Genomic DNA, 13,296 nt, shown 5'->3' with positions numbered 1-13,296 from the left:
AGTGTGAGAGCTTTAATTAATCCGTGGGGAGGGGGGGAACAGCTTCCAGGGGGCGTGCGGTCCTGTCAGGAACGGAGGGAACCCCTGAGGAGGAGGACGAGGAGGGGGATCCCCTGAGCAGGCGGAGTTCCCTGAGGCGGAGGAGGAGGAAGGGCGCAGCCTCCCCGCCCCTCCCGGCCGCCTCTGCGCCTGCTCGGGGCGGCGCGACGTGGCGGCGGCGGGTTCGCCGGCTGCCGGGCGGGCGGCGGGGAGCTCCCGGGGCCCGGTGTCCTGCAGGCCGGCCCCGCCCCGCCCCGCCCGGGTGTGATGTCGTTATGTGGCGGCCCCGGCCCTGCGGCTGCCTCCAGCCCGCGGCCCCCGCGCCGCCCGCATGGCGCGGCGGCCCGAGCTGCTGTGCGGCGCTGCCATCGCGCTGGGCTGCGCCTTCCTCGTCGCCCTCAAAGTCACCTGCAGGTAATGGCGGGCCGGGGTTGGTAGCCCCGGCCCGGGGCTCCCCCCCTTGGTGGTCGGGCGCTGGGCCTGCTGCCGGACGGGGTTTCTTCGTGGCAACCGGCCTGACCCCAAGGGCTCCGGCCCCTGCCGCACCGGGGAGGGGCGGGGGGAGGGCTCGGTCCCGTGGTGCCACAGCTGGGCCACGCGATTCTGGGCCCTAAATCGGGATCCGGGTGCCGTGGATGGGATTTTAGGGCACGGTGACTCCTGGCTGCGTGCTGTGCTGGGGTAAGGGCGTTGCTTTGGGGTCCGGATTTGGGTGGGGGAAGGTGGCACGGGGCTGGCTGCCTCCCTGCTGCGCGGAGGCCGACATGTGTTGGCTGAGGGGCCCTGCCCGCAGGGAACGTGGCTGAGAAGCGCCGAGGCCTGCGCTCGGTGTTCCTCCCATGGGTCTGCCCGAGCCAGGACGGACCTTTAGGCTTTGGTCAGTGTCGTGCCTCCAACGGCCGCTGAACCACAGTCACTGGACGCTCAATCATCTCCCTGTTCAACTGTCCATTACTATAACATACATAATACGTTTTTATTGTTTTTTCTCCTGTGCTGGACACTTACCGTGATGCTTTTGTTCTCTTCCTGTGCCCCTTTCTTCAAAAACTTGCATGTCCCTTTCATTTCATTCCTAGCTGTATATGAAAGCTGACAAGTTGCTCTGAATGAGCTTCTCACCGCTCTATACTCTCAACAGAAAATTTGGTTACAGTGTTTTGGCTTTTCATAGTACAGTCAGACAGAAAAGCTAATACTGGGAAAGTGTTCTGCATGTGTTGCTGCCAGAAACAGAAATTCAAGTGTACAAATTCCATGTGCGATTTGGAGGATGGTTAATTGTACACATTAACTATGACTTAATGCTTAATTTCTCAATTCACATCAGTTCAGTTTGTAATCAAGTCTCAGCACCCAAGTACAGTTATATGTTGTAAGTGGCAAGGAACTTCTACAACCATGAATAAAGTGTATGGAAGGGAAAATTCCCTTACTACAAGGGAATCTGCTAGTGGGGACCAAGGTATTGCAGGTTTGTAGACACTCAAGGAACAGCCAGCTGCTGCCTGAGCTAACATGTAATTGTGAAAAGTCTGCGGTGTAGAGCCTGAACTATTTCTGGTACCATGCAAATGTCTTTTGAGGCAGCCTTACGACTTGGCAGACGAGGGGCCTGATCAAAAACATGCTTGCATGTGCTTTCTGTTATTATCAGGTCGTTCTGTTGAAATGAAGCTTAGTTTGTATGTAAAAACTATGTGAAGGTCCTGTGCTATACATCAGAGGGAGGCACTATTGAGCAAATCAGAGTAAGAAGCTGGTGGCTCTTTGTTTGTTGTGTGGTGCTTTTTTTCACAGAATCATCTAGGTTGGAAGAGACCTCCAAGATCATCGAGTCCAACCTCTGATCTAACACTAACAAGTCCTCCACTAAACAATATCACTAAGCTCTATGTCTAAGCATCTTTTAAAGACCTCCAGGGACGGTGACTCAACCACTTCCCTGGGCAGCCCATTCCAATACCTAACAACCCTTTTGGTAAAGAAGTTCTTCCTAATATCCAACCTAAACCTCCCCTGGCGCAACTTAAGCCCATTCCCCCTCGTCCTGTTGCCAGGCACATGGGAGAATAGACCAACCCCCACCTCGCTACAGCCTCCTTTAAGGTACCTGTAGAGAGTGATAAGGTCACCCCTGAGCCTCCTCTTCTCCTCCAGGCTGAACAATCCCAGCTCCCTCAGCCGCTCCTCGTAAGACTTGTTCTCCAGACCCCTCACCAGCTTCGTTGCCTTTCTCTGGACTCGCTCGAGCACCTCGATGTCCTTCTTGTAGCAAGGGGCCCAAAACTGAACACAATACTTGAGGTACGGCCTCACCAGAGCCGAGTACAGGGGGGCAATCACTTCCCTAGCCCTGCTGGCCACGCTGCTTCTTATACAAGTCAGGATGCCGTTGGCCACCTGCGCACACTGCTGGCTCATACTCAGCCAACTATCAACCAATACTCTCAGGTCCTTCTCTGCCAGGCAGCTTTCCAACCACTCATCTCCCAACCTGTAGCTCTGCTTGGGGTTGTTGTGCCCCAGGTGCAGGACCTGGCACTTGGCCTTGTTGAACTTCATACAGTTGACCTCAGCCCATCGGTGCAGCCTATCCAGATCCTCCTGCAGAGCCTACCCTCGAGCAGATCGACACACGCACCTAACTTGGTGTCATCTGCAAATTTACTGAGGGTGCACTCGATGCCCTCATCCAGATCATCGATAAAGATATTAAAGAGGACTGGCCTCAGCACCAAGCCCTGGGGGATGCCACTAGTGACTGGCCTCCAACTGGACTTGACTCCATTTACCATGATTGGGCCCAGCTATCCAGCCAGTTTTTAACCCAACAAAGCGTACGCCAGTCCAAGCCACAAGCAGCCAGTTTCTTGAGAAGAATGCTGTGGGAAATGGTATCAAAAGCCTTACTGAAGTCAAGGTAGACCACAGCCTTTCCCTCATCCACCCAGCGGGTCACTTTGTCATAGAAGGAGATCAGGTTCATCAAGCAGGACCTGCCTTTGGTAAACCCATGCTGACTGGGCCTGATCGCCTGGTTGCCCTGCAAGTGCCGCGTGATGACACTCAAGATCATCTACTCCATGAGCTTCCCTGGCACTGAGGTCAAACTGACAGTCCTATAGTTTCTATAGTTCCCCAGGTCTACCCTCCGGCCCTCTGTCCCTTCTTGTAGATGGGCGTCACGTTTGCTAGCTGCCAGTTGGCTGGGACCTCCCCTGATAGGTAGGACTGATGATAAATTCATAATTACTAGAGTTTTTTTTTGTTTTGTTTTGCTTTGTTTTGTTTTCCCTATTTGAGGATAGACATGTAGTTCCTGAATCATTCGTGCTATGGTATATCTTCTGTTGACCTATTTTACATATTTTCTTTAGAGCCAATTTCCTATGTCATTTTTAAGGCTTATGCTGTCATACCCTGTGTCCATCTGTCTGCCCATTCACCATAACTCTTGAACCGATTGTCCACTTCCAGTTTAATCCAGTAGAGGAAGCAGAGGTTTTTAAGCAGTATAATGAAAGTGGACAACCTGAATATGTGTAAGAGGAGAAATTCTCATTTAATGTCTCCTAAGAAGCAGGTGTCAGTGTGAGGTTAATGCTTATGGGCTGCGTTTGGCTTTCAGTGCCTACTCAGCACGTGGCCAGTGAGTTGGGGTAGTGCTTCTGTACAGGGAAGAAATGAGTGGTTTGGCTAAAAGTGGGGTGAAGGAATGGGAGGGAAACAGGAACTGATTTGAGGGGACCTAAGAAACCAAGGGCTGGGGAAGAAGGGTTAGTGAGGGACGAGACAAGAAGGACCCAAAATAGAAGTCCATGGGACAAATGAGATTTTTGGCCATCTGCGTGAAAACAAATTGGTTTGTGAGTAGTGGAATTAATGAATTGTGTACATGAGGAACCAGTTTGTATTTTAAAAACTCTGGATTTGATATGAGAAATGCCTCTTATGTTTGAATTACGAACTTCCATAACTTTTAGAAACTTTTAAGTCTTGAGCTTTAATTATGTACTAAATAACCTGGAAATGAGAGGAGCTGTTGGTTTTGTGGATCTGTTTTGTTAAAACACAGGCACCAACCAGGAAGATCGTAAGATTTGAAAATGTAGCGGTGTTACTAAGAGGTTGCTTAAAGTATGAATTTAACAGTGTTCAGGGCTCAATAATTTATTGGTTACTAACATTCTAACCTGAAAAGAATCAAAAGAGGTTAAAATAAAAGTATTTTTATGTTTAGCTTTTTGTTGTGATACAAGGCAGAGAAATGCATAATCTTTCCTAAAACTTCCTGTGAAGGAGAAACTATGGCAAAACGGATCAGTACAGTGATGTGGTCCAGTTTTTAATCTAATTTGCTGTAGTGTAAATATAGCTAGTTCAAGAGAACTAAGAAAAAAACAGAAAGAATACAATCATACACTTGTGTTTAAGGCAGTTTATACCACTAAACACTTCTGAACACGTTGGAAATGCTGAATTTTGGAATGGTTGATTCTAGATTTGATAGAAAGCAGTTTCCTGAGCACTTAGTTTATGCTCTTGGTACTGTTGGTCAAACTTGTTTCTCTTAAGAAACTTTTTCTATCTAAATCTTACATTGTATAGTCTTTAAACACTTACTGGTAAGTTCTTTTGCTGTAGATGAAACATGCCCTGAAACAGAGTTTGTGATCCCTGCTCTAATCACTGACATCAGTGAAGTAAACAATTACACATTTATATAATGCTAAAAGTCATTAGTAAAAACAAATATTTTTTCATAATACAGTACAAAAGAAGCATAGAATACTTCAAAGCATAAGCATAGAAATAGTCTCTGTTCATACAAACATCACAAATCTTTATGACCAGTGTCTCTTCTCTTATCAGGGTGCTGTTACCTAAGTACAAGTGTTAAAGAGGATGAGGCCAGGGAAGAAATCCAAAGAAATCACTCTTCCTGGTAATTTTATGATCTGCAGCAACCAGCAATAAGAGTGTGAGCTAACACAGCCATAAACTGAGTGCATGTTATGACAGTGTTACTTTCTGAAGCTTGTTAATAAGGGTAATCATTAGATTTTAAAGTATTTATTGAAACTAACTCAGATAATTGAAGTTGTAGTCATTTTGCATCAATTCTTAAAGTTTTGTCATTGCATGACATTCACTAATGTGAATGAGGGCTTTGGGCACACTTTTTTAAACTCCTGTTTTACAGTCTCAATAAGCCCTCTTACCTTCCTTCCCACAGCCGAGCAAAAGACGTAACAATGCCAGCAAAGCTTCCCATGAATTTCTTCTCCACGAGATCTCCAGTCATTGATTTTTTCCGGGGACAATTAGACTATGCAGATCACCTTCGTCAGGATTCAGAAATTGCATTGTATTTCTTCTATGCACCGTGGTGTGGGCAGTCTGTTGCAGCAAGAGAAGAAATAGAACGTGTGGCCAGCAGGTTGTCAGACCAGGTAACTCTAGAGAAGATGCGAATCTTAAATGTGACCTGATAGCCTCCGTTTAGAGATCAAAGAGCTGATTTCTGTCAACCCATGGGCACCAGTAAGACCTGAATGTCTGTATCTTTGAGTAACTAAGCTAGTCATCTTTACATACGTAGTGTTAGAATAAATGGAGAAAACCTGTGTTATTTCTGCTCCTGAATGGAGAGCCCTGCAAGTTTCTTCTTATAAGTGTTTCTGGATTTATTTGTGTGCCTTCAGACACAAACAACAGGGAGTTTGCCTCCAGTTCCACTATCACTGAAGACAACAGTAATCATAAAAGGCCTTGCAGCCCTTGCATTGCTGTCTGTCGGGTGATTACCTCTGAACACATACAGTTGTCCGAAACCTCCACTCATTGAGCTGCTTTATGCAGAATAAGTTATCAATATGGGTTATGACAAAGTTAGTAGATTTGGAGGATTTCGGTTAGGAAGCTTAAAAACTAGAAGTAAAAGTGACCATGACAGATTGCTATTACAAAGAAGTGACCAACAAAAGCGGGAAACAAAAGAAAAAAAAAAACTTGGATGATAGAATTAAGAGGAACAGATATGGAATACTGCCTTGAAAAGTCATTTAAAAATAGCAGATGGAACAGATTGGAAAAAAACATGCTAGATAAAGAAAGTCACAGTAATGTACTTCGCTAGCTGTGAATTTTTATCTGCTTTGCAGGTGCTGTTTGTGGCCATTAATTGCTGGTGGAACCAGGGGAAATGTAGGAAGCAGAAGCATTTCTTTTATTTTCCTGTGATACACTTATACCACCGGAGGTAAGAGTTTCATATATACAGTCTGGCTTCTTTATTGGTACTTCGCAAAACAGAGTTTTTTTTTATAAAATGTTGCATTTTCAAGGTGCTGCATCTACAGTTAAACAGATGAAGAGGAGGAGATTCTGGGTGAAGCTCATTATACATGCTACTTAGGTGTTGAGAAGGGCTGTAAATGTCAGTTAAATGACATGCTGCTCAGTTCATTGTTCAGGAAAATTTGTAGTGTACACGCACATCTCCTGGATATTCTCTCTCCACAAAATTCAGATTTATATTTTTATTTTAGATTTCTGCCTGCTCTGTAGGTGGATTATATTAACTGGTCCCAATGTTTAGCAGCAGCCAAGTATGTATTTAAGGGCTGTTGAAGGTAGTGGAATGTAGGTGCATGTTTAAATGGAACTGTATACTGAAGGTGTTCTTCTAAATTTGAATTTCACACTCATTTTTTAATTCTCTAAATGTTGAGATACCATCATATAGTATTCTATATAATCTCGTTTTATTTTTCTAGCATTTGTATGTTTTTTTTGTGTGTGTGTGTGTGGAGCATAAAACACTTTTCTAATGCTAGGTGCAATAAAGTTGGATGCTGTGTAGTTTCTCACGTTTTTGCTTGTGCACCTGAGTCTTGCACTGCAGCTGTCTTCCATTACAGAGGCTGATTTTGTTTGGTTTGAGGATTTATAAATTGAGGAGAAGCAATCCTTATCTTTGTCAGCTGGACTTTGAATCACATTAAATCACATTAAATTGCTCAATGGGAATGGACTAATTCCTCGTGCTTTTATGTTTGATTTCTTTTTAGTTTGTGATGCTTTGTCCAACCTAATAATAGCAACTCAGATGCAGGCTTTCAAGGTGATGGAGGAGCACTGGAGGCCATACTCCCAAGGCCCCCATGTTTCAGGACCACCTGATGTGGTGTGGGCTGGTCATGGGTGGCTGGGAGGAAGCTGTAGACTTGCTCAGTCTGTCTGTCAGCAGTGCGACTGGATTTGTCCATGCCTTACTGAGGTATACTTGTAAATGTCTCTGTAAAGAGATCTTGCACCTTTTCAGGTTGATACTGTTTGAACTAGTGTAAAAATGTAAAAATTAAAGTGAAAATAGTAGCATTTTTTCAGATCTGTATTTTTAAGTCACATGTATTTACTTGGACAAAGCAGAAAGATGTCTCTGATTACCTAAGTCATTCCTGGCTTTTACCAGCTTCTGCAATGGGACTCAGAAGCGGTCCTCATCCCTTTGTCCTCACCAACACATCTTGCCTACCCGTAGTCACTGCAATTTCAGTTTAGGAGTGTAAGCTGTACTACAGTAACACTGTTGTGTAACACAGCTCCTCTATCAGTTACAGAAGCCACTGATAATTGGGGGCAGTTCCCAAGAGGCTGAGCATGCTGTTTGTATAACTCTTCTCTCTGCCACCCCCAGCAGGGACTCTTTCTATTTCTAAGTCTTAATGCTTTATTATTTTTTTTGGTACTAGTTTTGGACCAATTGAGTACAAAGGCCCTATGAGTGCTGTTTATATTGAAAAGTTTGTTCGCCGGGTGATGACACCACTACTCTACATCTCGTCTCGATCAAAATTACTAGATTTCCTCTCAAATTATGAGGTACTTGTCTCTCTTCTCTAGCTTTACTGCAGTGGTTCAGAAAGGATTTGACTTGTTTTACGATTAAATTTTATCTGCTACAAAGTACTAGTTTCTTTCCAGAATCTTGAAATCAGTGCCATGTAAATTTTGTTGAAATCATAAATACATGAAATGACAAATTCATAATGCTAGTTCCCTGTGTAGTGCTTACCATAATTCAGTGATGCTGTTAATTTGCAGGACTTTATTACAAAGATGCAAAAATCATAATTGTAACCTCATAAGAAAAAAATAAATAAACACATGAATAAGAAAAATGGGAGAAATATTTTCCCAAAAAATCTTGCAGTCTGTTGGAAAAACATCTGAGAAATATGTAATAATTGTTTTATTTTTTAAAGGAGCATTAAACCTTTCTAATAAGATAAGTCTGTAAAGTAAAAACAAATGTGAAAGCAGTTAACATAATGACTTCTGACCTCTTTGTAAGCTCTTACTTTGTGATCTCAGTTCACTGGTGCCCTGTGTTTAATTAATTTTCATTTTTTTTGTGTTCAGAGGTGTCACAATGGGTAGCAGTACTAGTGGGTTAATAACTTCCAAATGGACAAAACGCACTTAGATCAGAGTCATTGGTAATCCCTTTGTAACCGTTCATTCCTGTAGTGCACAGTGGGAAATATTATAATGTTACTAAACTCCCAGCTACTGGGGCAGAATGGAAGACCTACACGACCAAGTGATTCTGTAGTAGTGGCCAGCACACTGGCCTTTCCAGTGTTTCAGAATGAAGCCCAGTTCCTCTTTGAGTTATCTCCTGTTCTGCCGCAGGATGGAGTGCGATGTGTGCTGTTAGGTGAGAGCTGCCATGGCAAAAGGGGGTACACGCTTGCAGTTACCATGGGTCGGTGCTGTGCTCTTTATTGTTTAGTTCATCCAGCTAGAACTACTCATGGGTTTCATTTGTCAGTGTTTCAGCAGGGACTTGGAGTCAGGAGTAGCAAGTTCTGTCTCTGCATCTGCTGCCGATACTTTCTGTGATTGCAAACAGTTCTGTTGTCCTTCCTGTGCTTCAGTTTGCCAGTCTAAAGCTTCGTTACTGGTTTTCTACCTCCTTTGAAAAACAGCCGTGCTTGGGTTTTGGGAACTGGGGCTGTGTTCTCTGAATTATTCTTGGTAGTCTGCAAAGGGCAGCTAATAAGCATAGTGCTGGTAAGCTGAAATTTGCTTTATAGTAGGATGTGTGCTTCCAGTGGAAAAGACTAAAATATAAGAAATCTATGGTGGGAAACCTTTTTTCTTTTTTTTTGAAATACTGCTTAACAATTGAATGTCTATTTGTACTTACAGGCTATGTTCAAACTTCCTTGCTTCCTGTGCTTTAATTCTATGGCTCCAAGTTCCCAGTCTCTACGTTCAGTATTTATTTGTTCTTTTTCCTTGAAAGAACTATGAGTTTTCTGAGCTGTTGTGATGCCCTGCCTGTATTCATTTAAGGCTGAGGTTATTCCCCAGCTGGTGGCACTAGGTACCCAGTGTCTTGCCTCTCTAAAGTTAAGCCAAAGGGGATACTGCACAGGGTGCCTGCTGTGTTTGTAAGATCTGTACAGGGAACAAGTGTGGTGGTTTTACCGTGCTGGGCAGCTGAACTCCACCACAACCGCTCTCTCACTCCCCCTCCTTAGAAAAGGAGGGGAAGAAGTAAAGGAAAGAACAACTCACAGGTTGAGATAAGGATAATTTAATTAAAGGGGAAAAATAATTATTAAGGAAAGATTATTATTAATTAAACAATTTAAGTAAAGGGAAAAAAAGGAAAGGGGAAAAGGGAGAAGGAAGGGAAAAAAACAAAACAAAACAAGTAAAGGCTGTGTGGAAGTGCAGAGGAAAGAAATTACTCTCTACTTCCCACAAATGAGTGATGCTTGACCACGTCCTTGAAGCAGGGCCTCAACAAATGTAGCCAGTGTTGCAATGAGAGCCCACCCCTCCCCTCTTCTTCCTTTTTCCACCTTTTACTGCTGAGTGTGACATCATATGGTATGGAATATCCCTTTGGTTGGTTTAGGTTAGCTGCCCTGGTGATGTTCCTTTCTCACTTTTTTGCCCACCCTCTAGGAGGATTAGAGAGTCCTGATGCTGTGCCAGCACTGCTCAGCAGCAGACAGAACACTGGTGTGATACCACTGCTGTTCTAGCTATACAGGTGCAGAGCACAGCACTGTATGGGCTGCTGTTTTGAATTTGATATTTTATATATAAAAAGGGTTAGTTTTCAGCAGAAGGGAAAGGGCAGAGGACTGTAAGTAGATCTTTGGGACATTTTGATCAGTCTCTGCTGCTTGATCTTTTCTTTGTTATTTCTTTGTTGAAAAGCTAATTAATTTGGAGTTCACAATAGTTTCTGAAAGATTTGTCATTAGTATCTAATCTTCAATTGTGTGTTCTGCTAGAAAATAGATTCTGCAGACTTAGGTTAGGGATATTTGCTTTTCACTTGAAAACTTCTGTCAATAATAGAAAGGGCTGGGTTGGAAGGGACCTTAAAACCCACCCAGTTCTCCCCCTCTGCCATGGGCAGGGACACCTCCCACTACATCAGGGTGCCCAGGGCCCCATCCAGCCTGGCCTTGAACACCTCCAGGGATGGGGCACCCACAACTTCTCTGGGCAGCCTGGGTCAGGGCCTCACCACCCTCTGAGTGAAGAATTTCTTCCTACCATCTGATTTAACTCTCCTCTCTTTCAGTTTAAAACTATTCCTCCTTGTCCTGTCATTATCTGACCGAGCAATAAGTTGCTCTCCCTCTTTTTTCATAAGCCCCCTTTAGGTATCGAAAAGTTGCAATGAGGTCACCCTGGGTTCTTCTCTTCAGGCTGAACATCCACAGCTCCATCAGCCTCTCTTGGCAGGAGAGGTGCTCCAGCCCTTTGATCATCTTTGTTGCCCTCCTCTGAACCTGCTCTAACATCTCCACATCTTGCTTATGCTGGGGGCCCCAAACCTGGTCGCAGGACTCCAGGTGGGACCTCACCAGGGCAGAGCAGAGGGGGGACAGTCCCTTGACCTGCCGGCCAGCCTTCTGTTGATGCAGCCCAGGATGCAGTTGCCCTTCTGGGCTGCAAGCACACACTGCTGGGTCATGTTGAGCTTTTCATCCACCAGAACCCCCAAGTCCTTCTCTGCAGGGCTGCTCTCGGTGAGTTCCTCTCCCAGTCTGTGCTCACGTCCAGGATTGCCCCGGCCCTGGTGCAAAAAGGATGCTTTTGAAGCTGATCCCAGCTGCACTGAGCCAGTGCATGTTCTTGGCTGTTTCATTCTACTTCTGCTGTATCTGCTTTTTAAGACCTACTAGTAGTAAGGTCTCCTAGATTTTCTGTCCAAAAACAGCACTATGTAGAATTTGGAGTAGACAATAAGTTGGTAAGTTATTAGTATAGTAGGTGAGTGATTCATACGCAAAGTGTCATGTTGAGCAGGAGGTCTTCTCAGCACGTGTTTCCATGCTAACGTGTTGCTGTGCTTATCTTGTTTCCAAGGGCACTTTATTATTGACTGTCAATTTACTGATAGCTGGGACTTCAAGCCTGGGATTGTCCTTTTTCCATTTAATCTGTAAAGCTTTTTATGCTTTAATCATCTGCTCAAATTCCAGTAGTCAGTTTTTGACAGAAAAAGGGTCTAGCAAGGCAAATCAGGAGCTCTACTCACACTCAGTCAGGTGCTGAAATCCATTAAGCATGTTAACATGTTTGAACTAGAAAGGTCTGTAAAGGTATCAAATTAAACATTTACATCGTTTTTTTTTAAGTTAAAGCATATAAAGAGATACTGCAATCTAGTAGTTAATCTTGTATTCAATTTTTAATTAGCATGTTTTTATTTCTAAGAAATGTTCATGAACACAATCCAGCTAAAAATAAGGAGCAAGTGGTGTCGTTTTTATGGTGCATCTGTTCCCCAACCAAGTGATGAACGTGTTGATGACACAAGAGGGCGCTCAAACACTATGAAAAATGTTGACTTGAAGGTTGAGATTCTGCATTTTCTGATGTTGATTAGTTTTTTTATTGTTTGTGGGATGATACTAGTGCACAATTAAAATCAGATAAAAATTATAAATTGTTTTTTGAGAGCAAAGGAAAAACATCCTATTTGGAAAGTACTTACAATTGTGGAATGTATGGGAAAGTTTAAGTAACATCAGGAGAAAGATGTGGTTCCTACATGCCTGTTAGAACACGTGCTCAGACTCCTTGTGTTTTATTAGCTGCAGGGATGTGGTGGCTTCGTTTGAATCCAAACTGGCCTGTCTAATTCCTCATCTGACTAACACAGCTACTAGAAATGGCCTCTTCCTTCTGAGGCACAGACAAGAAACCTTGCTGCTTTTGCAGTTGGACAGAAAGCTTCACTGAGCTGTGAGAATTAAACATGCCCAGGGAGCATGTTGCTTTCTGGCATGGGGAGAGAGAGGGAAAGAGGCTGTCTCTCTGGGAGGTAGCTGGTGTGTCTTAGCTTGGTGTCAGCTTGCTTCTGTGCTCCACGTGTGTAGAAATGCTTCCTGAGCGTTAACCACCATGTGAGGTCTGACCCAGACGTGGATTTGACTTTGCTGTTGTGTTTGATGCTGATGTTAAATGATGAGGTGACCATTTACTTTCTGTCCTGGCTACATAATATCACTAACATCATTAGGAAATGAAGAAGCTTTTACCAAGTTCATTCATCTAATAGCAGTCAATACAACTGTTTCTTTGCATGTAGTATGGGTTCTTCTGTCCCTCTAAATATGACATTTCTCCTTGCCTCTTCCTGTGTTCTTTCCTGTGTTTACAGATAAGCTGAGGCAGGAATTGCATGTCAGCACAAGTCTGAAATAGACATGATCCAGCCGGAGACCCATCAAGAAATAGGCTGCACTACAATTAATAATTCTGTATTTTCATATATGAGCTTCATTTAGGAGATGATATTAATGAGTTTTCAATTTTGAAACATATCAACACTATCCCACTGTCGTTGGACAATCATTAAAAGGCCATTACTTAAACAGGTTACTGATTAGGCACGTAGCATGAGTTAACCTACATAAGGCATATATTCTCCCCCTATACATGTAGTTTCTTCTTACTGAAGAAACGTTTTATAAAAATGACTCGTGGCAGCACATTCTTCAAGCAGTGCATACAAATCTTAACCCTCTGTGGATAACAGAGCTAGCAGTCAGAATCAGAGCCTCACCATTTAAAATAATTTTATAAATGTTTCTAGATCTGCCCCTTTCACACTTTGTCAATTTTGACTTCTCTTTCATTCACTGGGTGGTGCCATAGGTTTGCTTCTCAGAGTAATGGTATTGAAAAATGGTCCTAGGAAATGGG

The 13,296-nt window shown here is 43.7% G+C and overlaps 1 protein-coding gene across 1 annotated transcript in view; it reads left to right on the top strand.

Moving 5' to 3' along the window:
• Positions 1–291: 291 nt before the first annotated feature.
• Positions 292–13,296, top strand: part of TXNDC11 (thioredoxin domain containing 11) — a 29,475-nt gene continuing 16,470 nt past the window's right edge. The window contains 5 exon segments of the mRNA XM_032197367.1: positions 292–353; positions 355–453; positions 5,279–5,495; positions 6,207–6,304; positions 7,800–7,929. Of these exon segments, the coding sequence (XP_032053258.1) occupies positions 307–353; positions 355–453; positions 5,279–5,495; positions 6,207–6,304; positions 7,800–7,929 (591 nt within the window). The 5' untranslated portion in view covers positions 292–306.

Source organism: Aythya fuligula, chromosome 15 (genome assembly GCF_009819795.1).
Source record: "Aythya fuligula isolate bAytFul2 chromosome 15, bAytFul2.pri, whole genome shotgun sequence".
NCBI classification, from domain to species: Eukaryota; Metazoa; Chordata; class Aves; order Anseriformes; family Anatidae; genus Aythya; species Aythya fuligula.
Note: the sequence above shows the minus strand (reverse complement) of the source record. Positions and strands in the feature narration are given on the sequence as shown.